The 27,888-nt window shown below is 57.1% G+C and overlaps 1 protein-coding gene across 9 annotated transcripts in view; it reads left to right on the plus strand.

Annotated features, from left to right (window-relative positions):
• The window catches only part of RAP1GAP2 (RAP1 GTPase activating protein 2), a 70,133-nt gene extending 46,326 nt beyond the window's left edge, over positions 1-23,807 (plus strand). For 4 of the 9 annotated variants that reach the window (XM_074845532.1, XM_074845536.1, XM_074845531.1 and 1 more), the window contains 22 exons: positions 6,689-6,724; positions 7,046-7,090; positions 7,636-7,668; positions 8,000-8,209; positions 8,717-8,820; positions 9,373-9,451; positions 9,901-9,954; positions 11,175-11,258; positions 12,161-12,261; positions 13,142-13,271; positions 13,456-13,611; positions 14,319-14,390; positions 15,009-15,095; positions 15,366-15,500; positions 18,973-19,110; positions 19,509-19,627; positions 19,946-20,059; positions 20,560-20,677; positions 21,007-21,133; positions 22,339-22,418; positions 22,636-22,674; positions 23,642-23,807. In XM_074845532.1, coding sequence (XP_074701633.1) covers positions 6,689-6,724; positions 7,046-7,090; positions 7,636-7,668; positions 8,000-8,209; positions 8,717-8,820; positions 9,373-9,451; positions 9,901-9,954; positions 11,175-11,258; positions 12,161-12,261; positions 13,142-13,271; positions 13,456-13,611; positions 14,319-14,390; positions 15,009-15,095; positions 15,366-15,500; positions 18,973-19,110; positions 19,509-19,627; positions 19,946-20,059; positions 20,560-20,677; positions 21,007-21,133; positions 22,339-22,418; positions 22,636-22,644 — 2,031 coding nt within the window. In that variant the 3' untranslated portion in view covers positions 22,645-22,674; positions 23,642-23,807. Of the gene's footprint in view, positions 1-17; positions 3,536-5,076; positions 6,470-6,688; positions 6,725-7,045; positions 7,091-7,635; positions 7,669-7,999; positions 8,210-8,716; positions 8,821-9,372; positions 9,452-9,900; positions 9,955-11,174; positions 11,259-12,160; positions 12,262-13,141; positions 13,272-13,455; positions 13,612-14,318; positions 14,391-15,008; positions 15,096-15,365; positions 15,501-18,972; positions 19,111-19,508; positions 19,628-19,945; positions 20,060-20,559; positions 20,678-21,006; positions 21,134-22,338; positions 22,419-22,635; positions 22,675-23,641 lie in introns of those variants that run through there. The other 5 variants (XM_074845533.1, XM_074845534.1, XM_074845538.1 and 2 more) reach the window with 4 other exon arrangements.
• Positions 23,808-27,888: the final 4,081 nt, after the last annotated feature.

Consider the following 27,888-nt stretch of genomic DNA (forward strand, 5'->3'; position numbering starts at 1 on the left):
AGTGTGCGGGCGACGTCGCGCCGGGCCGTGGGCGCCCGGTCCGGCCGAGGCGCCGGTTTTGGAAACCGGAGCTGGTGAGGAGCAGCACTTCCAACGCAGCGGCTGTACGGATTTGGGCTGTTCCCGAGGCAGCAGCAGTAGGTGGTTTCTGGAGTTCAGCCTGCAGCGTGTTCAGGCGCCGGCAGCGGGGCGTGCGTGCCGGCGGGCCCCATCCGGCGCTGCTGCTCACGTTATGCAATCACGGGCGGCGGTGCCAAGCGGGGCGCAGAATCCCGGTGCTGTTTTCCTTCTAATAACCCTTGCTGGGCGCCAGCGTGAGGCAGACGCCGTGTCCCCAGAAGGCTGGCACTGCCACTCGCTCCTGCCAGCACCGCTGGGGCGCTGCCTTTGGCCATGGCGGAGGCAGCAGGTCGCGGGACACGGTGCTTCCCCTCCGCTCTGCCGTGCCAGGCCGCATCCGCAGCGCTCTGCCCTTCCTGCAGTTTTCCCAAACCCAACGGGAGAAGGTCACGAGCAACCTGGTCAGACCTGGAAGCTAGTCCTGCTTGAGCCGGGCTTAACTGGGCACCTCCACAGCTCCCAACTCGTGGTGATCTCACTCAGTCTCAAGCGAGCGGGGAGCGTGCAGCCCTGGGCTGAGCCAGGCGATGCAGAGAGCCGGGGTGGTGCGCTGGGGCAAAGCTTCAGAGAGAATTCAGCAGGAAAAGTCAATCTGAGACGTGGAAATGAATGGGAAAATAGGATAAAATGCAACATGGGTTCACCAAAAGTAGCTTCTGTCAGAGTAACTGCAGACATTTCTGCGATACCGGGGTTTCCAGACAAAGGCAGTTGTAGCTCTTCTTCCCGGGTTGCAGCAGAGAGCTCAATATGCTGCCACCCTGCAATTACTCATTAAGCTGGAGGAGATGAGATGGATGTGAGGATTACGAGGTGGCTGAGAACCTGGTTAAATGGTTGTTAAGAGCAAGTGGGCTTGGAAACAGCATACTGAGTTGGAGGAGTTTATTAGTGGAGCTTCTGATGATTTGGCTTATTTAAGGTTTTGTGTGTGACCGGGGTGCGCAAAGCGGGCGGGAGCCATCACCGTTCACTGGTGACACGAGCTACGGCACCTTGTCGGGCTGCAGAGGAGGAGGGGGGGTCCTGGGGGGGCTGTTGAAGCCTGGAGTGAGAGGAGGGAGTGGGGATGCACCTCTGGGGAGAGCCCACTGGCAGCGGAGCCTTGTCCTGGGGGCATGGTGGGAAACGGGGCAGAGGGTCGATCTTGCCTGCAGGCACCCCGGAGAGGTGCCGTGCGGGAGGTGCCGCAGGTGGGACTTTCTGTGACCGTGAGCGCTGCAGCCCCACAGTGTCCCTGGGGCTCGTCCTGCCGCCGCGCTCCCTCCTGCCTTCCCAGGCTTTGCAGCAGCACCTGTGTCCTGAGAGGTTCTGCCTTTGCCCTCGTCATGGTTTAAGTGGAAATTCTGCCTTTTAATGAGCTCGTGAGCCGAGCAGGCTGAGCCTGCCTGTGCGGGTGCAGAGGTGGCCCCTGGCGCCGGGGTCTGCGCCCTGCCCAGGCGCTGCTGCGGGAGGGGTTCTGGGGGGTGAGACCCCCGTCACCGCAGGCGGGGGGATGCGGCTGCTCCCCAGCTGGAGCCGGGGCAGTGTGGGGCAGCAGGAGGTCGGGCTCTTCAATGGTGTTTAAACCACAGTTCAACGCTTCCCTCGGCTCGGGAAACTTGGCATGGAAACCTGTGGAGAGCCTGGCGTGGAAGAAATGTGTGGGTGCTCCTCCAGACGCTTCAGGTAGTGTAAGCGCCCCAGAAGCAGCTTTTTCATCTCGAAATGGCCGTCTCTTCTGCCATTGCGAGCCGCACGGGCCCGTCTCGCTGCGGATGCTGTGGCTGGGGGAGAGGCCGGTCGGGCTTTGGCTGAGGACACACTGGGGTACCGATCTCCATGGGCAAGGCCAGAGGCTGCCTGTTTCACTACGGGTTCTTTGTTTTTATAATCATGTAATTAAAGCAATTAAAAGGTGATTACTGACTGGTTCTGCTTTACAGCAGGATTAAAGGGCTCCAGAATCTTTTGCAGATGGCACAGGTTGTCCTGTTGGAAAGGCGAGGCTGAGCTGGGAGCCCACGGTATGTGGTCCCTCCCTCTGTCCCTCAGTCCCAGGTGCCAGACAAATAAATCCCTCAGATCCTCAGGCCAGGGGCTCTCTGGGGGCCACTGGTTTGGTTGGTGTGTCTGCTTGTTTGGAGCTTCCTGTGCCCCTGCTGCTGCTTTGGTCTCGGCTGCCGACGGCTCTTGAAGGCAGGGGCTGGTATGTATTTGCTGACATTTAAGAGATGGAACTGGAGGTGCCTGGGAGAGGAGATGTCAGGGATTAAGGAGCCGTCAGCTTGATGAAGGGAAACCCAGGGTGACTTTGTGGATGGGAGGCAGAGACCTGGTTCTTCTGGAGACGTGGGCTCGGTCCCCTGACCGTGGTGGTTAGCGCCGGGCGTAGCCGAGCCTGCAATGCGACGCTGCACAGCACGAGGGCATAGAGTCGATATCCTCAGTGCTCATCCTGCTCTGTCCTGCTCTTGGTAGACTTTAAGGTGCTTCCCAGAGATCTGTGCAGGACCGAGTGTCACAGGGAGGGACAGGGGTAGTGTGGGCATTGGGAGCAGGGACAGGAGCAAGCCCCCGGCAGCTGAGCCTGCCCGTGCTCCGTCACAGGAGTTCTGGCCAAAGTGGTTGTGTCCTGCCTCCTCCCCGGGTTGGGAAGGCCCCATTGGTGCTGGTGCCTGCTCTGCCGCTCCTGGCTCTGGAGGTTGGGTTATCCTGAGCTGACTCTGAGAGGATTTATGGTTGGGATTTGTTCAGCTCCTTCGGAAGGGCTGTGGCATTTTTACGCACACAGATTTCCAAGCCGGAGAGGTCAGATTTTCTGCCTCCTGCCCAGCACTTGGTTCCCACTGCAGCTCTCCCAGGCGAGTGCCCTCCTGAGGGCCACAGCACATCCCGGTGCAGTGCATCTCCTCACAGAGCCATGCATCCCACCGCGGGGCCGTGCATCCCCTCGTGGGGCTGTGCATCCCCTCGTGGGGCCGTGCATTCCACCGAGGGGCCATGCAACCCACCGAGGGACCATGCATCCCCCCGTGGGGCCGTGCATCCCCCCGTGGGGCCGTGCATCCCCTCGTGGGGCTGTGCATCCCACCGAGGGGCTGTGCATCCCCCCGTGGGGCCGTGCATCCCGGCAGGCAGCTGCCCGTCCCCTGCAAACCCTCACCCGCTTCCTGCCCAACCTGTTTGGGGCTCTTGGCTTCACAGGGGAGCCACCCTTTGAAATAACAAAGCAGCAGTCCTGCCGTGCCTCCGGCTTGGAGAAACATTAACGAAGGGAGGTGTCGGGGCTGGGGAGGGATGGCCGGGCTGGCAGTCGGCCGCTCACACCGGGTGCCCACGAGGAAGTCCAGTGGCGGCAGCAGCCATGGCTGCGTGGCCGATGCAGGGCGGGGGTGACGCCGGGAAGGTGATGGATTTCTTACAGGACCTGCTGGTGAGTGCTGACCGACCCGCAGGGGGAGCGCCGGGGAGGGTGCTGGGCTGAGCTCTGCCCCGCTGCTCCCTCCTTGGCGGCTCCCGCCTGGCGCAGGGTTTTCTTTCGGGGTGTCATTCTCTGCAGAAAGCTCCCAAGCAGGGACCCACTGGCTGGGCTGCAGCTCCTGCTCTGAGCGCTCCTCGTCTGCAGGCACCCCTGAACTCACCCCAGGGTGCTGGGGTGGTTGAACAGACGCTGTTCAGACCCAGTGTCTTCCCTGGTGCTGTTGGAGAGGAATCATTTCTAAGCTGAAGCACGGAGACGTGGCTGTCCGTCCCCTCTCACGCTGCCGGCATTGCGTGCTCAGCGGCGAGGGGTGAGGACACGTGAACAGGGAAGGAATAGCCACTGAACCATTTCGGGTCAAATATTTTGCATTTCTGAGGTTGTCAGGACAAGCTGCTGGGCAGGCTTGTCCCGCCAAAGGTGGCGGGGGAACGGCTGTCGCGCTGGTGTTGCCTCTGGTTGGGTTCAAGAAGCAGATGGAGGTTTGGTTTGGAGCAGAGTCTCGGTGACCTGAGCAGGGTGAGCAGGGTGAGCGTAACCTTTCTGCCGCAGGTGACATTGTGTCCTGCCGGGCTTCACAAAGGTGTAATTGTCTCCACTTTAATTACCAAAATATTTGTGGCCCGGTAAAGTTGGCTTTAAGCATGCATAAATCCCTGCAGGGTGCAGACTGCTGTCTGCTTTGTTAAACACAGGTACGTGTTTTCTGCTGGAACTTGCTCTGGCAGGTGGATCCGGTGCTGCTGTGGTTTGGTTCTCGGGTTTGGCTGCTGGCAGAGTGGGGCCTGGAAACATTTTAATTGACTCAAAGCACGTTTGTCCATCGCAGAGACCTGAAGATAAACCAGAATCTAAACCAAGCTCAAAATAAGGAAAAGCCTTTTTAAAGTGCTTCCAGCTTTGGGCTCTTCTGAGCCCGGGGTTCGTTTTTCCTCCCAGAGGTGCAGTAGATAAAACCGGGGCATAGTCTAAGGCTGTAAACATGTCCAGGGCTGCGGCCGAGCCACCGTGGCGCCCGCCTGTGCTGGCAGTGTCTGTCCCCCATCCCAGCTGGTGTCACCGAGGGCACTCGCTAGACTGCTCATGCTGTAAAACTAACCTGTGCTCACCACACTTATTAAAAGAAAATCTCTCGGAGGTTTTCCTTTGGTCTTCAACTGATTTTCATTTCTTCATCTCCTCCTCTGTTTTTTTCTCTCTTTTTTGTCTTTTGAGAAATTGAGTCTATTCTAAGAGCTCACTAAATATCACCCCCCACCATGCCTTTCTCCTTGCTACTGTGACCCTTTCTGCCCCAAATCTCACATCTCTTTTCTGCAAACTGTTTTCTGATAGCTGGCAGCACTGGAGCTGCTGATCCCGCTTTCTGCTCTCCCTCCTGGACTGGCAGCATCTGCCATGGTCCCGGCCTCTCGCGAGCCCCTCGGCTGTGGCTGGAGCATGGCTGGTGGCTGGGAGCAAACAGGGGTTAGAGGAGATGTTGGGGAGGATGGGGGAGAGGAGGGACGGGGCTGCTGCGTCATGTCTCCAGAAAAGCCACTTACTAGTTTACTGGGAGTGCCCTGACATTTACAGCCGTAGTTTGACCAGATAATTTATTTGTGTGCGCTTGAGAGCAGGAAAAGCAGGATGAGGGACCAGAGTCATCCAGCTGCCGTTCAGCAGGTGCTGTGCTGAGGGGTGACCCCACGGGTGCCCAGGGAATCAGGAGGCCAGCGCTTGCTTGTGGAGCACCAGTTTCCCCAGGGCTGTGGATGCTGGTGGGGCCGTGCCTGTGCCAGCCAGACCCATATCTGTCCCAACATCATGGCAGGGCCGAGTGGGAAAGGTGGCTGGTGCCTGCCCAGCACCAGAGCAGCTCAGCGGGGTGCTGGCTGCGGCCAGGACCGGGGCCCCTTTGGGCAGCGCAGGTAGGTCAGGGCAGGGACGGGGTTTCTGGCAGCCTCCCCTCACCCCGGCGCAAGTGCAGCCGGGCAGGACAGGCGTGGCTTTGGCACCTCTCCTGGAGAGGTGGTGGTGGGCTCTTCCTGGCCTGGGTTTGGTTCTTGTTCCCAAGCCCAAGTGTTGCCAAAGACACAGGAGCCACGTGCTCCACGTGCCCCATGTGTGCTGCAGCACCTTGGGGTGTGCAGGGGCTGCGCAGCCCCTGCAGCCATTGGCCTGCAGTGGCGTGGCCGGCATTTCCACAGCCGCTGAAACGCAGAGCCTGGGGCTCACGCCTCGCAAGGTAAGGCTCACGGGGAGGGCTGCTGTAGCTGTCTCATTTGCCAGAGTATTTATTTGCTTTTTTGGATCCATGAGTCTGGGCCTGTTTCATTTCAAAAGGCAAGTTTTTTGCGGCTGGTTTGTGCGCACAGGTCCCTGTGGGGCCAGGGCACCCACACCCCATCCCTCTGCCCGTGGTGGGACCGGCTCTGCCCCACGTCCCCATGTCCTCACATCCCCACACCTGCAGCCGTCGGGGTTTTCTCCCCGCCTGACCCCCGAGATCCAGTGCCCGCTGTGCAGAAGCGAGCAGCCCGTCGTGGAGCGGCGGGCACCGGCACTGCTGCGGTTAGAAGAAGAAATGGCAAAGGAACCATTATCAAACCGTACGCAGAGCGGGCTGGGAAGTTGTCAGGGCTGCGTGTTACTGGCCATGGTGAGCTGCAGTGCAAAGCCCGAGATCTGAGCCGGGCTGGACAGAAGCAGGACAAGCACCACAGCGTCACTCAGGCTTTTTTGGAAATGAAACGCCGAGCAGGAGGCGTTAGGGAGGTGGGGAGCTGCTGCCGCTTGCTGCTCCATGTGCTGCCCACGGCTGCGGCAGGGACACTTGGTGTGGGATGGCCACTGGCCCAGCGGGGCTGGACGGGGTGTCTTGGGGGCACACACCATCGGTTACAGGTACAGTCTCTTCTTTCCATTCCTGTTGAGTGCCCATGTCACATCCCGCTCAGATGAGGGAGACAAGACGAATCTAAGTCACTTGTCTCCCTCATCTGAGCAGGACGTGACAGCCCAGTACAGGGTGGGGGGTCCGGTGTCCCTGCCTTGATGTGGCTTGGGCTGGCTTGCCTCGTGTTTGCTTAATTGAACAGGAGATTTCCTTCTTTTCTTTTTCAGTCTGCAGAATTCTTTGAAATGCTGGAAAAAATGCAGGTGAGTGGCAGTGTTTTGTGTTTGGTGCTGTGCCGGCACCTGGGAAATGATCGTTCCTGCCTCACATTTAGACATTTTCAGTGCGGCGTCGCTGTGTCCCAGGTCTTGTCCCACCACATCCCTGTCACCCATTTTCGCTGTGTTACGGCAGGGTCTATCCTGGCACCCCAGCAGCTCTGCCCGGCTCGTCCCAGGCAGAAGCTCCCTCCTTTCATGCCACTCATGTCAGAGTGATTCCCATGTAGCGCAATACCCTTGTGGTTTTGTCTGTGTTGTTGAAAACATCTTAATTATTTGATCTATTCATTTTGTTCCAATCAGGCACCAAAACTTGAAGAACAGAGGACTGGAAGCCAAAAACATAAGGTTGGTTGAATTTTGTTTTTGCATGGATCTCTTCAATTGTTCCCCGCTTATCTCAGAGCTTTAATGTGTATAGTCAAAGACAGTCACTCAAAGGACTGAAAAGGATTTAAATGTTATCTAAAAACAAGGCACTGATTGAATTGCAAAGATGAGAGACTGGTGCCTGTAAATCCCTAATCCAGCTTTATGTCCAAACCCGCGGGTTCCCGTGGCGAGCTGTGTAAGACGGTTGGGTTCTGCCGCTGAGCCGAGAAGCTCACGGCGACATGGGAGACCCCGCTGGTGCAGGACCCACCCTGCTGCAGCGCTTCCCTGCGGGCGGGGAGGGGTCCCCAGGCCAGGTCCCCAGGCAGTCTGGTGGCACTGCTCTCCATTACCGCCCGGCGCTCTCTCCAGGGTGTTATTAATTAATCCCTGGTAGTGGAGGGACCGGTGCAGCGGGCGGCTGGAAGCGCTCCCCAGGCTGGATGTGCAAGGCTGTGGTCCTGAGGGACGGCTGGCAGGGGACAAACGGTCATACACAGTGTTCTCATTCCTTTTTCCAGGAAGACTACATCCCGTACCCCAGCATCGATGAGGTGGGTGCCCTCAGCCACCCTGAACGCCTTCAGGCGAATGCCTTCCCAGAGCTGCTGATAACAGGGGAATTGGTGGAGTTCAGCTTCCAAGAGGGGCTGCACAAAGCACATTCCCCCTCCCCGCTGTTGCGGCTCCTGCTTTTCCTTGGTAGCACCTTCCCCCTTCTAGGAGAGACCGGGGAGGTTTCAGAGAGGGGCTGGATTTGCCCCCTGTGGTGCTGGGGCTGCTGCGGGAGGGGGCAGCGGGGAGGGCAGGACATGGGGCGATGGGCCCCTGCACCCCACATCTGCACCCCGCTCCTGCCCGACCCTCACGGGTGCGTCTCTGCAGATCCTGGAGAAGGGCAGCCCGTACCCGCTGATCATCCTGCCCCAGTTCGGGGGATACTGGATCGAAGACCCGGAAAACCTGGGCACGCCCACCTCGTCCGACAGCAGCGTCTGCGAGGAGGAGGAGGAGAACCTCAGCCCCAGCACCTACGGCTACAAGCTGGAGTGCAAAGGGGAGGCCAGAGCCTACAGGAAGCATTTCTTGGGGAAGGTGGGTGTCCCTGCCGCAGGGGACGAGCGGTCGGCTGAAAATTGCACACACACCCCACCAAGAAAAAAAAAAGAAATTCTAAAATTGTGGAAAAAATGGGCAAATATTGCACCTTCTGTTGTGAAAGGAGAGAAGGGGACCGGCAGGTGACCAGCCGTGGCCATGCATGTGGCCTTTGCCCCGGCCTCGGGGTGAGCACACTGGCTCTGAGCCTGCTCCGTCTGCGGGGACCTGGGGCACGGGGGACCCGCTGTGGGAGCTGCCCACCCTCCTGCTCACAGTCCTGTAATCCTCCTTCTCCCTCTGCGCCGAGCTGAGAGCGGAGTGCCTAAATCCACAGGCAGAGGGATTAAAGCCCTGGTCGCTGCGAGTGGGGGTGCGAGAGTGCGTCTCCGAGGGTGTCGGGGTGGCAGGCGAGTCCTCTGCCCTCAGCCGGGGTGCGGGGCAGCGTCCTTGCCATCAGCAAGCTGCCTCCCCCACCGCTAACCTGCTGCTTTCTATTTTTAGGATCATTTAAATTTTTATTGTACAGCCAGCAGCCTTGGAAATCTGATCCTTTCTATTAAGTGTGAGGAGGCAGATGGCACGGAATATTTAAGGATTATACTCAGGTATGGAAAAAAAAGCAGCTTTGTTTAGCAAAATATTTTCTCTTTGGGAGTCCCTTGTTTTGTTTCTGCAGTAAATGCTGGAGCCGGGCTGGCAGCACCGCTGGCTGTCGCACCGGAGGGGCTCAGGGTGGGATGGGAACCAGCAGCATCATCCTTTTACTGTTTCTGCGCTGGAACTGCCTCACCCCAGTAATGAACACGAGACTTTGATCTGTTGCTAAACCCGCTGAAACTGAGTGTAAACCTCTCGGTGACACGGGATAATACCAGTCACATCTATTGCCATCCCTCTGTAAGCTGACAGGACCCAGCGCGTCTCAACTGTTGTGTCATTTCCCTCCAAACTATGAATATTTTAAGAGCTGCAGAGATGAGAAGAAAAATTGAGCCTTTGCTTGCTAACCAGGCCCAACAAATTCTGCAGAACGCTGTTTTCCAATAGCCGGCGGAGCATCGCTGCGTGCACGCCACAGGGCTGGCGAGCGGGGGGGCTGCTTGGCATCTCTGCCTTGGACACTCCCTGATGTCTGCTCGTCTCTTTTTCTTTCCTAGGTCCAAAGTGAAGACGTTGCATGAAAGGATCCCCCTGGCAGGATTTAGCAAGCTCCCCAGTATCCCCCAGATTGCAAAGGTAAAATGCCAGGCTGGGCTGGGACACCTGCAGTGAAGCCTGCGCCGCTGCACCTGGTGCCTTGGGCAGCCTTGGGTGGTGTTGGGCAGCATTGGGTGACATTGGGTGGTGTTGGGTAACAGTGCTCTTGGGTCCAGGGGTGCTTGGCAGGTCTGTTGGTTTCCCACAGACCCCAGGCAGGTCACTGGTTGATATCTGGGGGAAGAGGTGAGGAAGTGACATCACCTTTGACCCATGGAGAAACCTTGGTGCATCCTCGGTCGGGTACCAGCCAGGCCACAGGGCATCCCAATGAGAGGATGTGCAGCGGGGAGCTCCTGCCGTTGGAGGCTGGATTTGGCTCCTTTATAAGACATTTGCAGCCCTGCCGTGGGGTTTTGGCAGGACAGGGGTGTCTGCTCCACACACCCAGGGACCTGGCACTGACTGCTCTTTCCCCTTGCCCACAGGCCTTCTGTGATGATGCCTCTGGGCTGAAGTTTAACCCGGTTCTGTACCCCAAGGTGAGGTAACTTACCCCACGTCGGTCGTGTCTTGGGCAGGGAAGGTCAGGTAGGGTTAATTCTCTCCTTTTCTCCAAGATCCAGTGGCTACTTTGGTACAGAGCATGGATATTTGTACTGCATCTTTCTAGCTCTCTACCTGTGTGCCTGGCTGCAGAGGGGATGTGAGCAGCGCAGCGGCGCTGGGCTGTGGGTTACCCAGCGGCTGTCCGATGGCACGCACGTGCCACCGTCTTGTTATGTCAACTGGCCCCCAAGGATTGATGGCACTTTGGTATTACCTGCCCTTGGATCATGGGGAAGGACAGAAGGGCGACTGTCTGTGGGGTGTAAAACCAACTGGGATCTTGGTTTGATGCCTTAAGGTTTGCTCGAAACCCGGTGAGACAGGTTGAGCCTGTGCTCGAGAGGCCCTGTGGGAAGAGATGCAGAGGAGGGAGGGTCACTGCGGGGACGGAGTGTTTTATCCAGGTGGCAGTCCCTGCTGGTGACGTGCCCAGACTGACTCGTTGGCCACTCTCTATCGCTTCTCCTCGTGCGCACTCCTGTGCTGCCATAGAGACCTGCTCCCGGGAAGCTGCAAAAAAAAAATCCATCATTTTCAAGTACTTTTTATGAGGCAGGCACAGCAGTAAGTTATAAGGCAGTTTCACCACCCTCTGATGCAGCCAAGGCCAAACCAATTTCGTTCATCCGTTGTCGTTATTGGTGTTGCAATCAAACCCCTGTCTGGAAGTTGGAGAGCAGCCGATGCCCAGCTGGGGAAGAAAAGTGTCTCTGACTCAGTCCCTGCAGAACGGGGCTGGGACTGGGGAGCTGGGGCGCCACGGGAACTGCTGGTACTTGCACCCAAAGGGCCCCACACTTCCCTCAGGAAACCTGGGAGAAGTCGGGGCTCCCCACAGTCCCCGCCACACCCGGGCACTGGGGCTGCAGCGCCCGCCCACCCAAAACGCACGGGTGGACTGTCAGCAGCGGAGGCTGCAGGGACACTGGTAACCAACACCAGGGCCACTGGTGAAAACTTCTGACCTAATTATATGGAAATTTGGCTTCTGCCCCCCTTCCGCTCCCCCGGGCGCTGCCTGGCCGTTGCGTACCCCGCTGCAGCTCTGGGGGGCTCTGCCCCGCCGCCCGCCACGGGGAGCCACGAGTTTGCTCTTTGGGACGTCGCGTTTTGAACTGCCACATGAATTAGTTCGTATTCTGCTTTACTGCAGGCGTCCCAGATGATAGTGTCGTATGATGAACATGAGGTCAACAACACGTTCAAGTTCGGTGTGATCTATCAGAAGTTCAGGCAGGTGAGTAACCCCCGTGCCGTTCTCGGGGAGCACATCCCCGCTTGTCTGGGTTTCACAAGTGCAAACCCGGCCCCGCAGTTAATTCGGTCGCATACAACACATTGTGTTACTGGGTGTCCTCGCTAATAATTCATTTCTTACTGCTCGGATGTTTCCCTGACTCATTAAAAAATGATGTGACTGTAAAACTTCTGTATGGAAGTCAGCCCACAAGCTGCTGTAGGGAAAAGTGGATGTGAAAATGGATTTTAGCAGGCATGATATTTTAATCAGATGCATGTTTAGACAGAGAAACAGTTGCATTTGTCTTGGAGGACTGTGGGCTAGGAAGCCACGCGTTTGCTGAGAATGCTGTCATTAGCCGAGGGACTCTGGATGGGGAGTGAAGAGGCAGATGAGTCTTATAACTCACCAAAGATTATTCTGACAGGCGCTCTAGTTATCTTTACGTATTGCATTTTATTTTGGATTAACTCATGCAAGACCATAATTAAGGTCTCCTTGTTCTGAAATGTGGCGTGCAAGGGACAATTAAGACTTGGACTTTCCCAGGGAGGATTCATTTGTGTTTTGAGAGCAGGGTGACATGTAGAAGGGGCGTTTTGAAGGGACCTTTCACGTTAGTGGTGTCCGTGGTCGTCGTGTCCGTACCACCCGCAGAGCGACCTGAGGACATGGGGCCGTCCCGGCACATGGTGGCCGCTGGGGATGGTGGCTTTGGTCACGCTCGGCTCAGGCAGCGCAGGGGCCTCTGTGGCTCCACCAGACCAACGCCGCGGTGGCAGAGCCACGGCCAGACCCTCCTCCTGCCCCGGAGCCGGTGTCAGCAGGTGCTGCACAGCCTGGGCGGGCGGGGACAGGCGGGGCCGGGGCTCTCAAAAGATGCATCCGGTGTTTTGCAGACCCAAGAGGAGGAGTTGTTCGGCAATAATGAAGAGAGCACTGCCTTCAAGAACTTCTTAAGTTTTCTGGGAGACACCATCACACTCCAGGACTTCAAAGGGTAAGTTAAATAAAAAGAATGATTTTACAAATACATTTAACGAGAGACCATGTCATATGTAAAAATATCTAGCATGCGAGAACAGAAGTCATCTCACTCATGAGCGGGATGTACAGAGCAGAAGCAAATATAGCTTTGGCTTGTTTTTCAAAGCTGGGGGAGTTTTCCGAAAAAAAAATTGGAGCTGCCAAGAGAGAAAAACTTCCTTTCCTGCAGTTTTGAGGTTGTGAGAAAATCTGACTATATTGAGCCATAGACGAAAGGAACTTTGTATGGAAACGCACCCTGTCCAGTGTCGTGGGCTCAGCCGCGGCGTGAGGGTGTCCAGGGTGGTCGCCGCAGCAGCCGTGGCGCGGGCAGAGCCCCCCGGTGCCGGTGAGGGCTGTGGGCAGACAGGTGCAGGCAGAGCCCCCCGGTGCCGGTGAGGGCTGTGGGCAGACAGGTGCAGGCAGAGCCCCCCGGTGCCGGTGAGGGCTGTGGGCAGGCAGGTGCAGGCAGAGCCCCCCGGTGCCGGTGAGGGCTGTGGGCAGGCAGGTGCAGGCAGAGCCCCCCGGTGCCGGTGAGGGCTGTGGGCAGGCAGGTGCAGGCAGCCCATGGTGCCAGAGCTCAGCACCGCTGGCCCTGTGGCCGGTGCCCATGGCTGGGGTCAGCCCTGGCTGCCGGCACCACTCTGCCGCACCCCCTGAATTTCAGACCGGTGACGCCGATGCTGGTTACAATACGTGACGCACAGTTTGTTCTTTCCCATTTGCTTGCTACTCGATAAAGATAAATGAGCTGGTTTGTTCTGCCACCCTGTCCCCTGACAGCCGCCGGCGGTCTCTGCTAAGCTTTCAATTAATATTTCTTCATTTTCCCCCGCCTTTCCCTTCATCTCCAGTTTTCGAGGAGGTCTGGATGTCAGCCACGGGCAGACGGGAGCGGAGTCTGTGTACACGGTGTTCAGGGACAGGGAGATAATGTTTCACGTCTCTACAAAGCTGCCTTTTACCGAAGGAGACACACAACAAGTAAGAGATGAGCCTCCTCACACAGAGGCATCTGAGCCAGGATGCGCTGGCGCTGCCCTGCCCAGCGCCGGCAGCGCCGAGCCCCGGTGCCGCAGCATCCCCGGCACCCCCCGAGCGGGTGTTTGCTCCCGAGGGAGCGGAGCCGCCCGCCTGTACCGAGCGAGTGTTCTCCCGTTCCGCTTAGCTCCAGAGGAAGAGGCACATTGGCAATGACATCGTGGCAGTTATCTTCCAGGAGGAGAACACGCCGTTTGTCCCAGACATGATCGCCTCCAACTTCCTGCACGCCTACATTGTGGTGCAGGTGGAAAACCCCGAGGCAGATAACACGGCGTACAAGGTGAGGGCAGTCGTGACTTGCAGGTGCTGATTTTTGCTTCGGCAGCTCAGGCCGAGTCTGGAGGCGGCTGCCCAGCAGCTGCCCTGCCCATGGGCTCAGCGTTAGAACCAGTATTATACCTAACGGGCGTATTAAACATACATGTACACACACACACACGTATTTACATATGCACTATTACATGGGGGGTGTGTGTATACGTACATACATGTATAAAATATGTGCGTGTATAATAACATGCTCATTTGCTAAAGATTTTTGAGGCTGCTCAGTATTTGAATAAGCCTCAGAACAGCTCGTACCCATCTAACACATCACTCAAGTCCAGGCAGCATAAACTCTGTTATCTCTTTTCTGTGAAGAGATCCAGTAAGACGTAATTTTTCAAACTGAAAGCCACGTTGCTTAGAGCCACAAAGGAAAACAGAACTCACAGGAATAAATGTGAAAACCTGTGCACAGTTAACCCTCTCCTGAGAGCAGAGCGATGGCTGGCGAGGGCTGGGGAGGAGCGCTCTCTGTGGCACCGCGAGGGCTCTGCGATGCCCCTGGGCTCTCAGGTGCTGGGACGCTGTGGCTGGGCTGGGCTGGGCTGGGCAGGGGAGAGCATTACCCCCTCCCACATCTGCTGCCCTCCAGGAGAGGGGTGTCTGCACTGGGGGCTGCCCTCTGCACCCACGGGAACAACGTTTCTCTTGGCTCTGCAGGTGTCGGTCACGGCGCGGGAGGACGTCCCCTCCTTCGGCCCCCCCCTGCCGAGCCCACCAGTGTTCCAGAAGGTAAGAGCTGAGGTGGGAAGCTTGTTCCAAGCCATAAAAAAAGTAGATGTGTATGTCCAAGAGGTTTTCAAGCATGCCTGCTTAGGGGAAACATAATTCATATGCATTTACTTATTATTTATTTATTATTTATTCAGTGAGGTGAGGCCCTGGCACAGGTTGCCCAGAGAAGCTGTGGCTGCCCCCTCCCTGGAAGGGTTCAAGGCCAGGTTGGACGGGGCTTTGGGCAACCTGGGCTAGTGGAAGGTGGCCCTGCCCGGGGCAGGGGGGTGGAAATGGTTTGGTTGTAAGGTCCCTTCCCACCCAAACCATCAACGATTCTGTGATTATTTTGGTTTCTAGTGAGGCTGTGGGGTTTGCGGCGGGACGGGAGGCCGTGCACCAGCGCACAGCGTAACCTGTGCAAGGCGGCAGCGGCGGCTCTGCTGTCATGGCACCCAGTGTGGGGGTGACAGCCAGTGCAGGAGGGGGCTCCCCACGCCCATCTGGGGTTTTCCACCAATGCTCCCCCATCTGGAGGGGGCTGCAGGGTGCTGTGAGCTCGGTACAGCTCCAGTATGAGCGATAGGTGGAATCTTATGATGGTGGGTATTTTACACCTCAGCTCTCTCCCCGCAGAGCCCCGAGTTCCGGGAGTTCCTCCTGACCAAGCTCATCAATGCCGAGAACGCCTGCTGCAAGTCCGACAAGTTTGCGAAGCTGGAGGTACCGCTGCCCAGCCCTGCCCGGCGCCGGAGTGGGCGCGGGGCGGCTCTTGGCTTTAATTAAGAAAACGCATTTCCCTGGGCTGAGCTGGGCCAGTGCTTGCTGGGACGAGTGACCAGAGAGTGCCCGTGTCTCTGCTCACTTGATGGCCCTGGGGCCCCGCGGGGTGGGCGCTGCCCTGGGGCGGGGGGACAAGCCGGGTGTCCCGTGGGTCGGTGCCGCTGCCCCCTCCCTCGGCACCCATGGCTGAGCCCATTCTCACTCCCCCAGGACCGGACACGGGCCGCCTTGTTGGACAACCTCCACGATGAGCTCCACGGGTACACGCAGACCATGCTGGGGCTGGGGCCCGAGGAGGACAAGCTGGAGAATGGGGGTCACGGGGGCTTTCTGGAGTCTTTCAAGGTAAAGCCACGTCCCCTTGCTAACAGCAGAGTTAAAATACAGCCGGGGCTGGCAGAGCACATTTTAGTGGATGATGCGGATGAGCCGTGTTGGGGGATGAGAGGGGTCCCCTGCGAGCAGAGCGATGGGAGGAGGTAGGAGCTCGCTGCCACCCGCAGACACCCAAGCTGGTCCCAGCGGGAGCAGGCACAGGCTGACGTTGGGGTGTTGGCGAGTGTCATCATCGGGGTGACCTCTCCAGAGCCCCTGGGCACCTCCTCTCCTGCCAGCGTGCTCTGGCATTTGCCGTGTCTCTGGAGGGGTCTTGGTCCAGGGCTGGCACCCTGGCACAGGCTGTGCCTGCAGTCGGGCTCTGCTGCTGCAGGGCAAGTCCTGCTGGTGGCTCCGGGCTGCTGGTGGCCCTGGGCTGCTGGTGGCCCTGCTGTCCCAGCCTGGGTGCAGAACAGGGCCTGGGGAAGGACACCGAGGGGTAGCCGCCACGGCAAGAAGGTGGGTGGGGGTTGTGGTTGTGTTAAATGTGAGACACAAGAGGAGGTGCTGGGTTTGTGGAGAGGGGAAACGGTGCTGGGTGAGACTGGGAGTGTGAGGGGAGACAAGAGAGAGTGGGTTGGGAGAAAAGGAGGGAGGAGGAGAAGAAATGAGATAAAATGATGTGAACAAAATGGAGCCACTGTTGGAGGTAGGGACAATGACCAGCTGGGCAGCAGGGGACACCCCTCTCACCCCACCGCGGCTCTGCAGAGACAGCTCCTGCAGGTACCGTATGGGCACGGTTTTGTCTGTGGTGCAGAGAAACGGGCACTGGTGATGAGTGACCTCATCCTGCGCCCGACGGCTGCCGAGGAGGGGTGAGCAGCGCCCTGGTCCCCACTGTGGGGGCACCCGGGGGCTCAGGTGTGTCCTGTTTAGGTATGAGACATGTAGAACTGGAGATGCTGTGCAGTCACATGTCACAGCGTTTGCTGCAGGCTCTGAGGCGATGATGTTAAATAATCATTTTTTCACATGCTTTTTGCGTATGAGAAAGTGGACTCTGCTCTCTCGGCGTTGCAGGGTGCACCGGGGCAGGTGCTGAGTTCCGTGGTCCGGGCTGGGCTGCGTTTTCCCGGCCGCCTCGGGACCGCGCTGCTGGGCTGCATCCTGGCTTACATCCTCCACCGTGCACTGTTGGAGTGAGCGGGGAGAGGAGAGACGGTAAATAAGAGTCCTGGGAGGGGGCGAGACCTGTCCCCCACGGTTTCTTTTTACCTGATTCCTCACAGCAGCCCCTTCCTCCCCGGCCATGCGATGTGGTAACAGGCCGTGCAGAGCTTGTTTCTGCTGGGCCCTGAGCAAGTGGGAGGGGTGCCTTCACCTCCCCGCCACAGGGAGAGGAGCCCCTGGCCAGCCCCCCCGGGAGGGGGTGTCGGGGTGCCCCACAGAGCTCCGCGGCCTCGGCAGCCCTGGGCAGGAACCTTCCTGCCTGCACAGCGCGAGCACCCGCCGGGGCTGCGGGCAGCCAAGCAAGCAACCGGTTACTTTTATCTGCAAACATTGTCCAGTTTTGTACGGCTTGCTGACCCCAATAAATCAGGTCTGATGGACTCTTGCTCAGTGTTTGTTACTGGATGGAAGGAGGGGACAGCGCGGGGCTGTCGGGGTGTCTGTGGTCCCTGCCACGGGTGGGGTCTCGGTGAGAGCTTGGGGCTGCACTTACCCAGGGCCGGCAGCAAACCGGTGCCTGCGCTCCATGGACATGGTGCCGGGCACCTCCAGGAACCTCCTGGCCCTCGATGGCTTGTTTCCTCCAAAATCTCTTTACCTTGGGCTGAGTTGGGGGCTGGAGAAGAGGCGGCCGTGGCGCAGCAGCCACTCGAAGGGAATAGCTGCGAAGAGAAACTTTCCTGTAACTGGCACACTGGCATCGCAGTCCAGTTTGGGCTCCCGTTACTATGGTGATTACAGTAATTAAAATATGGGTATAGATTTTTTTTTTAACTTGTGCATTTCACTGCTGCTTTTCATAGCGTGTGCCAGACTTTCAAAAGATCTCGTGGTTGTATTTGTAAGCGCTTGGGACAACAATTGAGAGAGGACTTTAAAAATAGCTCAGGTCCTGTTTAAGCACCTGGACGAGCGTTTGGATCTGCAGAAGGTCTCTGCCTCTGGTATGCGCAGCTCTTGCAACAGTTTGAGTCAAAACAGCTCACATCCATCCTCTTCCCCTGCTTGTGCCACCAATGTCTGCAGAGCCCGGCCATTGGTTCTTTCCTGGGGGACATGGAATTCTCCGTGAGGGCTGTGGGTTCCGTTGTGTCCAGACCCAGCACGGCACATCTCTGGGATCTGCCGTGGAGGTGGGTTGGACTTGGTGCCTCTTCTCCATGCCCGGGCAAGAGACGCCTGGCTGTGGGCATCCCTGGGTGCGTGGAGCTCTGGCGGTGCTCCAGCTCTCCGGGGCAGCCCGAGGGAGCAAGGGCACGAGGCCTCGTGCTGGGCATCTTGCTCCTGTAAAAACCAGCCCGTGCCAAACAGACACGAGTGTTTCAGGGCAGTGGGGATCAGGCCGTGGTTTGCTGGGCAAGCGAGGTGCCTACAGCTGCGGGGGGAGCGCAGCCCTCAGCCTGGGGGTGCCACAGCGGCGGTTGTGGTCCTTGGTTTGCTGCATCCAACAGCAGGGATGCAGCAGCAGAGGCCGGGCCAGGCTGCAGCGTTGGCACAGGCTCAGCGGTGCAGCTCGGGCAAGGGCAGCCTGGAGGAGAGCGTGTCCGGAGCCCAGGGGATCATGGCTGATGTGAAGGTTGAAGGAAGGGGCTGCTTGGTTGGGGGAAATGAAGACCGAAGGAAGCAAGGAGAGTCTGTGCCTGCTGTGGGGATGATGCTGTGCAGCTCATCTCTGGGTCTCTTACAGAGGTGGATGGGCCAAACCAGCATTTAGTTCAGGCTAAATGTGTTCTTCAGGCGTGAGCACGCTGAAGAACAGACGTACTTTTGTGTAGCTGTGAAGCCTCCAACTCTGGGGTGTTTTGGGGCAGGTTGGAGAGGTCCGTCAGTGCGCAGGAGAGGTGCAGGCAGGGCAGGAGGCTCCTCACAGGACCCGTCCTCTCTGATCCAGGGAGAATCGGGGGTTTGCACCCAAACACTGGCTGATGACTCGGTGGTGCTCCCCCTTCCTGCCGAGGGGTTCGGGGGGTCGGCCAGGTGCTGGGTCAGGGCTCTGGGGCTGGTGTCTGCAGTGCTCAGCCCCCGGCTTGTGGGGGGAGTGGGGGGACAACCCGGCCTTGTCGTGGCTGTGCGGGTCCCCGAGGGTTGACTTGTCCTCGGGCTGTGCAGAGCAACAGCGGCTGTTGTTCCTTAAGAGTTGTTGTTGGCGTGTGCCAGCTGTGACAGGGAGGACTGGGCAGGTCACGCCCGGGTGTGCCGGGGGTGACCTGGGGCTGGGGAGGGGTTTTGGGGAGTGGTGATGACCGGAGGCCCCTGTCCCCTCCCGCAGAGAGCCATCCGGGTGCGCAGCCACTCCATGGAGACGATGGTGGGCAGCCAGAAGAAGCACCACGGCGGCGGCATCCCGGGCAGCCTCAGCGGGGGCATCGCACACAACAGCGGCGAGGTGACCAAGACCACCTTCTCGGTGAGCGCAGGCGCGTGTCCCCCCGCCCCCGTCCTCCTGCCCCTCTGTCCCTCCCTCCCTCCCTCCCCAGCCTGACAGGGTGCTGCACTGCCCTGACGTAGGCTGACAGTCCCCTGTGCAGGCAGCAAGTGTGAGGGCGAGGAGAAGATTTGAGCAGAGCATGGTTTTATGAGTGCTGTGTTCAAGCTGGGTTTGTTTCGTGGAAGAGCCGAAGATTGGCTTCCTGGGGTTTTCAGCCCCAAAGTACAAAGGAGATGTGAAAGAAATTCTAGCGTTACATGTTTTCTCGCTGCGCAGGATGAGAATTGAGGGCAGCATAATTCCTCACAGGATGTTTAGTCTTACGAGCTCCTAGGAAGGAGCTTTGCTCTCCAACCCGGACTGTTCTGTGCTTCCAGCCCCCCGTACCAGCAGCTGCCACCAAGAACCAGTCCAGGAGCCCCATCAAGCGCCGTTCAGGGCTGTTCCCACGCCTGCACACGGGCTCTGAGAGCCAGGCGGAGAGCAGGACGAGGTGGTAAGTTTGACATCGCCCTGGTAACTGGGGTTAAAAACGTTATTGCGTGTTAAACTTGAGAGAAGGTGTTGGTGGGTGCTGGAGACCTTGCCTGGGGCACAGCCTCCTCTTTCCACACAATCCAGCAACAAGAGCTGCTTTTGCCATGTTCGAGGAATTGTGCCTTGGATCCCTTCCCTCTGTTTTAAATCGAAGTGGTGGTATCCAGAGAGCATCTGTTACTCTTGCAGTTTAGCATTTGGTGTTAGGGAGTATAATTTGACCATCCTTTTTAAGTCTCTTGTGTAACTCATGCAACCTGTCTCCTTGTGCCCTCAGCGACAGTGTTTCTGGAGCCCAGAAGACACCAGATTTGGGACATTCTTCCCAAGAGATGAAATCTGAAACCTCGTCCAACCCCAGCTCCCCTGAAATATGCCCCAACAAAGACAGGTGAGCCGGGAGGAGCCCTGTCCTCCTCCGACCGGAGCTCACAGACCATCAGGGACTTTGTCAACCAAAACCATCTCCAGGTTTTGCTATAAATAATTTTGATATTAAGGGAGGGGAAAAAAAAAGATTCTGGTGATTCATGAGCACAGCTCCTTTATGGTCTGAAAATAGCCGTCTTTAAAAAGAAGAGCAAAGAGCAGTATTTGACAGAAGTTGCCCAAACCCTACGGCACGGGAGCTGGGGAGGCCCGGGGTGCCCATCCCTCCCTGCCAGCGGGGAGTCAGCCTGACCCCGGGGTTTCTGCTGGGGGCACCCACCAACGTCACCCCACGCTTTTGGAAGGGTTATTTACAGAACCACCCCTCTGGGTTCATCCCTACGGCGGCTGCTTTGCTCCGGAGGCACATGGGAGGGTCTGTCCCCGCTGCCGTAGCCCGAGGGACACAGCTTTCCGAGTGACAACCACGTGCCCTTCGTTTTGTTTTGCCTCTCTTCCCAGGCCGTTTATTAAGCTGAAAGAGAATGGGAGGTCGAACATCTCCCGTTCCTCCTCGAGCACCAGCAGCTTCAGCAGCACAGCGGGGGAGAGCGAGACCCTGGAGGAGTACGACAGCGTGGTAGGCACCGAACCGGCCCCGCGGCGCGCTCGGGCTCGGGACCCTGCGGCTCCACACACGCCATGGGTGGTGTCTGTGTGGGGGAACCGCCCCGTGGACCCCCCAGATGACTCCTCCCCGCTGACATCGGGGAGTTTAATCCCATCCCCATGAAGGGGAGGTTCAGGGTGCCCAGTGGGACACCCCAGTGAGCCTTGGCAGCACTGGGCCATGCTGGGCACACTGGGGTTGCTCCATCAGGAGCAGGGATGCACTGGGGCATTGGCCGGGTGCGGGGAGGAAAGCTGGCTGCGGAAGGGAAAGCCGTGTCCTCGTCTCTCCCCGTTCAGGGAAGCCAGCCGTCGACGGCATCGCCGTTCAAGCAGGACGTGTTTGTCTACAGTGCCTCGCCCGGCAGCGAGAGCCCGAGCGTGGGGGCCGCCGCCACCCCCGTGATCATGAGCAGGAGCCCCACAGGTGGGTTGTGGGGGGCGGGAGGGCTTGGTGGGGGGCAGTGGCTCTCCCGTCGCTCCTGGAGGCCCCCAGGGTCCCGCAGCGGTGGGTCAGGACGGGGTCGGTGGCTCTGGGATGGAGCAGCCCCCTCCCCAGCCGTGCCCGTGCTGCCGGCGGGTGCCGGAGGTGACGGAGCGAAGCAGCGGCTGCGCAGGACGGGCGTCCCGCAGGGTCCTGAATCCCCAATCCTGACGGGGCTGTTCTGGAGAGACGGCCCCATGTGCTTTATTTCTGTATTTCCATGGGGAATTTGTTTGCCTTCTAAATTAGAGTGCAGAGGTGGCTTTGTTTCCTCCCTTCTCCCCTGACAGGCATGTGCAGTAGTCGTGGAAACTCGCTGTCTCCAAGGACCGAGCCATGACTCACAAATTATTTAATAAACAAGCAGCTTCCCTCGGTCTTGGCTCCATTACCCCCACTGCTAACTCACTCACCGGCTCCATCCGTTTCAGTCGGACGATTTGCAAAATAAGGTGCAGCTCAACAGGGCAAAATGGGCAGAAACGGCCTTTTGCTGGTGCACCCCGCGGTGACGGCCCCGGCCCTGGGGCTGGGGGAGGTCCGCAGCGCTCGCCCCTCACCTGCAGCTCACCGGGGTTTCATTTTCAAGCCACATGATCCAAATGAAAACGCACATTATGAACTTGGGAGCAATTTGCGAAACAGCCAGGGAGGCACAAATCCACCCTGAGCAGCTCCGTAATTGGGAACAGCGCGGGGAAAATCCGGGCTGCAGAGCGCAGTCTGTCTGGCTTTTTGTATCTCAGCACCCCACAGGTCCTCCTCCTTATTTCATTAGTGATTTTCTGAACTATTAAACCAGCCCCTTTTAATGTTTAAAGTGTTTATTTTGTATTTTTCCTGCCAAGAACATGGAAATCCACCCATACATTATACGGATCAGTCATTTCTTGTAGCCTTTTCAGTGGCATTTCCAGTAGAAAGACTGTGAAATGTAATTAAGCCTCAATTTGTTCCATCAAAAACATTTAATGTACAGATTTTGCCAAACATTTAGCCAAGATAGAATAAATATTGGTAGCACTCATGACAGTCTATTGAAGTGCCTGGCTGTCAGGCTGGTCGAGCAGCAGTCAGCCCTACAGCTTCAGCAAATATTTTTGTTCACAGATTATTATTTTTCTCCTTTGCTTTTCCCCTCCCTCCAGCAGATATAAAGAACAGAAACTCTCCAAGGTCAAACCTAAAGTTTCGCTTCGACAAGCTCAGCCACGGCAGCTCCAGCACGGTAGGTGCCAGCGGCTCTCACCAGGCGATGCTGCGCGGCCACATCCTGCTCTGCCCAGCGCCGGCGTGGGGGCCCGGGGGGTCCGGGGGGGTCTGGGGTCTATGGAGCAGGAGGCAGAGCCTGCAGGGGCAGGCAGCAAGGGAGGGGAAGGGGAAGGGATTTCATGACTTCTTGCCCCTTCGTTTGCAACCCCACCTGTCTTCTGTTTTCCGTTCAGAGCCACTAGCAGGAAGAAGGAGTCATGAACTTGTAAAAGGTGAGTGAGTGTAATACGGTGTCGTGCACGGTGACTTGTCTCGTCTGCGGCCAGGTGTGCACGGCTAACCTCAGCTAATTGCACCGTTCATTATTAAATACGTGATCAGTACTGTATCTCGAAGCATCCTAAGCGCTGCTGTAAGCTGAGGGCAGCACTGAGTGACAAAAGCTGTGGAGGTCAGTGCCAGACAGGCCTGTGCCCGTCGGTGCCACTGTGCAGCTTTGGTCCTCTCTGGGGTACGTTCGGGTGCTCCCACCCGCCTCTGCCCCCGCTCTCGGGGATGATGGGCCACAGCACAGCAGGTTCCATTTTTTCCCGTTAACCTTCGTGAACCGCTCGTGCCCGTCTCTGCAGGGAGGGTGAGGTTTGCTGCGCTTCGCTCTGTGCGCCGGGGGTGGAAAAGCAGAGGTGGTCTCCTTACCCCTCCCCAAAACCCGATGGAAACGGCCAGTTTCGGGGGTGGATTCTATGGGCAGAGGTGACGGAGCGCAGCGTGGTTGGCCCGGGCTCTTGGGGCCGGGGACTTTCTGCCTGTTGGCACAGCTTATGCCTGTGCGTGGGGCCACCAGCACGAGTGGGCGCTTCCATGCAGGAGGCATTTGCAAGCCATAAGGAATTTATTTACTGGTTTTCTCGCAGGCTCCAGTTCCCGGAATCCTTCTGTGTCATGAAATCAGGGTTTTAATTAGGAAGTTCCTAGCTGAGCAGAAGAGCCCATAAAACTTGAAATGAGAGGGATTTCCATTTCCAAAAGCATGGCTCTCAAAAAGCCGTGATGTTTAGTCCATCACTGACCCTCCTCCCACCCCAGCCTGGGGGCGGCGGGCGGCTTGGTGTCTCGGGGACAGGCACTGCGGCGGCCTCGGCTCCCTCCCTGGGACTGGCGCTCCATGGCTGTCACCGCAGGACTGGGCATATTCTCCTTCCACAGTCTCCAACACTTTTATCCTTTTCTTCTTTGCAGAGAATTTTTATTTCAACAAAGGGAAAACTCTTCAGCATCCCGTGGGAAGATGCACACCCCGGCCGCGGGCAGCGAGGTGCCCTCCCCTCCAGCTGCCCCGCTGTGCCGGGAAGAAGCTTCCACCTTGCCACAATCTCTGCCCTGGCGGGGACCAGCCACCTTCCCACTGGGTGAACCCCTCGCCAGCAAACGCCCCGTGCCCCGCACCGCTCCCTCTGCACCGCGGAGGAGATCGTCTGCGCCCGGGGGTCACGTCCCCTCTGCGGTGCCATGCCGTGTCACCCCACGTGTGCCGCGGCTGATGGGTGCTGGGCGGGCGCCGTCCATCCCCCCGCCGGCTCTCCCGCAGCTCCTCTCGGGCAGAGGGGAAGCAGGACGGACCCCCACGCAGGTCAGGTCCCTCCACGCTTTATTTGCAGCTATCAGTGGGGAAACGGGTTTGTGTTTGTTTTTTGGAAGGGGCGGTGGTCAGGGCAAAATTGTGTCTTTGCTTGGCCCCGGGGCAGTTCCCCCGCCCCATCATTTGCTGCTGCTCTTCTCTGTTTAGAGACAACAGGGTAAAATTTCCCCCCATGGCGCTGCCCAGGCAGCTCCTCCCGCCTTACTACCCACATCACTAAATTTTTAGGGCAGATGCAGCCTCTTCCTCCATACTTAGTTTCTGGCACAAGAGGAGGGCGTGCGAGCCGGTCCTGGGGCAGCAGAGCTGGTGACCGGGGCCGACTCATCCTCTCTGGGCAGCTTTGGGAATGGTTTATACGGCCTCTCCGCTTTTTCTCTGCCTGAAACTCTGAGCACAGGCCTGGAAAAGATGAACCAAAGCTAAAGCTGTAGTATATCTAAATACCAGAACTGGTATTCAGAGTGAATTTACCCGGTGGGCTCTGCTTTACCCCAGGGCTTGGATCTCCAGGAAAGCAAATGCATCAAACTCCAGTGTTTGGATGGTTTAGGCTGCTCCGCCCCTTGCAGAATCTGTCCCGCTGCTTTTGAATGTGCTTTCGTTCATTTTGAAAGATGAGGATTATGGATTCTGCAAGGTGACTTCCCCGTGACGCCCTTTTCCAAAAAAATACCTCTCCCAACATGCTGAGAAACCCTTCTGCTCTTTTATGGAACTTCGTCTAAAGTTTACTGAAGTCTGTCCATGAATTTCATGTTGCTCATAGATTCTCCGTACCAGTTTTTTGAAAGGTGCACTGCACTGCTGCAGAGATGCTCCCTCCCCCTTACCACAACCTGTGACCTTTGCAAAAACCCCTGTGAAATAAGGTTCTCGATCTCAAGTGAAAGCAATTCTTTGAGTTCGTAATTCCTAACAAAAACAGAACTTTGAGTGCCAAAGTCAACTATACACCGTGGGAGCTCCGAGGGGCACGAAAGCGCCCGACACCCGTTTGAGGAGGCGCGTGCAGAGTCGCACATGTAGGGGCCCGTCCCCTCCCTCTGGACCAGAGCAAAGCCAAGCCCGGCCGAGCCGGCTCCGCTGGCGAAGCTCTGCAGGGTCCTGGCCAACAACCTCAGCACTCGGTTCATAGAGGTGCTCCCGCTCGTGCATGGGATTTGCCTGTTTGAGAAGGAAAGGCTGTAGCCCTGATGGGAGAGGAACCAGGTTAAAGGAGGAAAACACGGTGTGGAAAAGGCGGAGAACAGTTTCACAGGCACTAAGTGCGCTGTGTCGGACTAGGAGATACCAATAACCACCAGTGGGGACACGTCCCCTCCTGCTTTCGGAGAGTTGCATTTAAATAGAGTTTAAATCTTGAGGTTTTCTTTGAAAGAGGGGAAGCACGGCGTGCTTAGCCCAGCCCGTAGCTAGCTCTAGATGTCTCAGGTTCCACATACTTTGCTGTTCAGCACTTCTGTCTGATGATGCTTCGGTAGCACTTTCAAACCCACCCCCAGTTCTTCCTCTTAGAAGCTTTTGGTCTGGTTTTCTTATGCCTCACAGTGAAATATTGACTGGTGCAATGAACTTGCTTTGAGGGTCTGTTCTTGGTTTTGCTTTTTTCCCCTGAGAAGTTGCTTGATTCTATAGACGTCATCATTGGCATGGGTGTTGATCTCCGTGAGATCTTTCAGCAGAAGGTGCAGTGGCTACTGTCAGCTGAGTTTTTCATTTTTGGTTTTGTTTTTTTTTTTCTTTTACTTGAACCTCTTGACTTTCCCTTTTGACCTAGATTGATTTGTAGAATTATTCGAATGGGATTAACAGGCAGGCAGGACGGCGTGAAGCTTCAGGGAGAGAGGTGCAGCGCGTTGGACTTGTCTTTCCCTGCGCCAGCCCGCTGGAACGGCAGCGGGACCCGGAGCCGAGGTCTGGCACAAGCTTTGCCAGTGGCTCTGGGACATTTCCAACAGCACTCCTCATGAGGGGCTGCGAAAACCTACGGCAGCATCCTTAATAGCAACGGGGCTTTTAAAGCTCCCGTCCTAGCCAGGCTCTGGCTGGTTCCTCCCTCCCTGTGTGCGTGGCGGGCTCCTTTCCGAAGTGGCCTGTAGCGGTGCTGGGGACTGACCAGCAGTTGTGTTAAACCTCGGAGGCATTTGCACGTCCAGCAGAAGGTAAAGGTGTCCCTGTATATATATTGCAAAATGTTTTGTGCTTGTAAGTGACACACACGTATATATACATGTATAACAGTGAGAGATATATATGTATATATGGAGATATATATATATAAAAGAAAGGATCCTTAACTGACACTAAAATTATTGGGCAGTGCGTTTTCCTTTCTGATCCCCACCATTTCCATGCACATAACTTCTACCCGACTCAGACGTGACTTTGCACCGGGAGCAGAAGGGGCTCAGGAGTGTCCTGGGGAAGGATGGGGGAGCCCCCGGCTGCGTGGGGGGGTCTCTCCCGTCGCGGGGGGCTGCTCCCCTTCCTGCCGGGTTTTCGGCCCCGTGCTTGCTCCTGCCGTACCCCGGCTGCTGCTTGCTTGGAGCAGCTCCTGACCCGGGTGAGGGGCCGAGGCAGGTCAGGTCCAAGTCCAGGCCCAGCTCCCCAGTGCTGGTGCTGCAGGTCCCGCGTCCTCGCAGCAGCGCAGGGAGGGAACCCCGCTCCCCCCTGCCGCGGCCCTGGGGACTGCTCTGCAGCAGGGGGGGGGGGCTGGCAGCCAGGCTCTGGGCTCCTGTTCAGGAAAGCACTTAGCACGGACTTGCATCCTCTTGAAATCCACCAAGTCAAGCACAGGATTACACTTAAGCACAACATGAAAGTGCTTTTATTTCTGAGTGACAAGGAGGGGTCCTAAGCACAAACTCAGTTTCCTTCCAGAGTTCTGAGGGTCTTCAGGAATGGCAGGTGAAGGTGCCAGGATGTGTCGCTGGCATGAATGGGCTTGTTAGCTGGGGCTGAGGTTTCTCAGCCATCTTCAGCTTGACTGCGAGAGGTGCTCAGTGCTGATAACTGCTTCTAAAACCAGCGGCCGGTCGGAGCTCAGCACCTCCGCAGATCGCACCTCGCACTCACGCTGCTTCGCTGATGTTCCAACTTCTGTTCCACTAGAGCTGGCAAAGAGTCTGTCATCCCCCGTCCTAGAGCATGCTTTCATTATGGTTTCATGAATGTAGCACTGCGTATATCCTGCAAAGGGAAATGCTGAATTTATATCATTAGAATGTGAAGAGAGTTTATAGAGTGAAAATAAATCTTGAAGAAATGTATCTGACAAAGTTTATTTTTTATGTAGAGAGGCGGTGCTTTGTAGTTCCTGGTGGCCTATGTCTGTTGTAAATAATGTACATTTAATTTATTGCTATGGTAGCAGATTGTATTTGTTATGTATAAAACTAAAGGTTCACAAATGTATATTTTGTTGCTTAAATGTGTCTTTGCAAAATTCACAATAAATAACATATTTTGTGTCCATATGTGTACTACGTTGTGTATGCCCGTGAAGCGACAGCTTTAGCTGAGCGCTGTGGGAACACCCTGTAAAAACCTGCGACGGCGGAGACCGGGGCTGAGCCGCTACCGGCCTGAGTCTGGGTGAGCTCATGTAACGCCACAGACTGAAGCAGGAGCGTGTGAGTGTGCAAAAAGGTGTAAATCGGGACATTTCTGCTGATGCTTATAACTCTAGGACTGGGTCGTCCCGGGGGGGACCCGGCTTCTCTTTTACCAACACATAGCAATCTTCATCAAGTGAACTGCTCTGTTCGAACTGGAATTAGTGCCCCATAAAGCTCAATAAAACCAGGTCCCTGTCAGCAGCCAGCCCACATGTGGTAAAGCAAGT

Source organism: Strix aluco, chromosome 19, assembly GCF_031877795.1.
Source record: "Strix aluco isolate bStrAlu1 chromosome 19, bStrAlu1.hap1, whole genome shotgun sequence".
Lineage (NCBI taxonomy): Eukaryota > Metazoa > Chordata > Aves > Strigiformes > Strigidae > Strix > Strix aluco.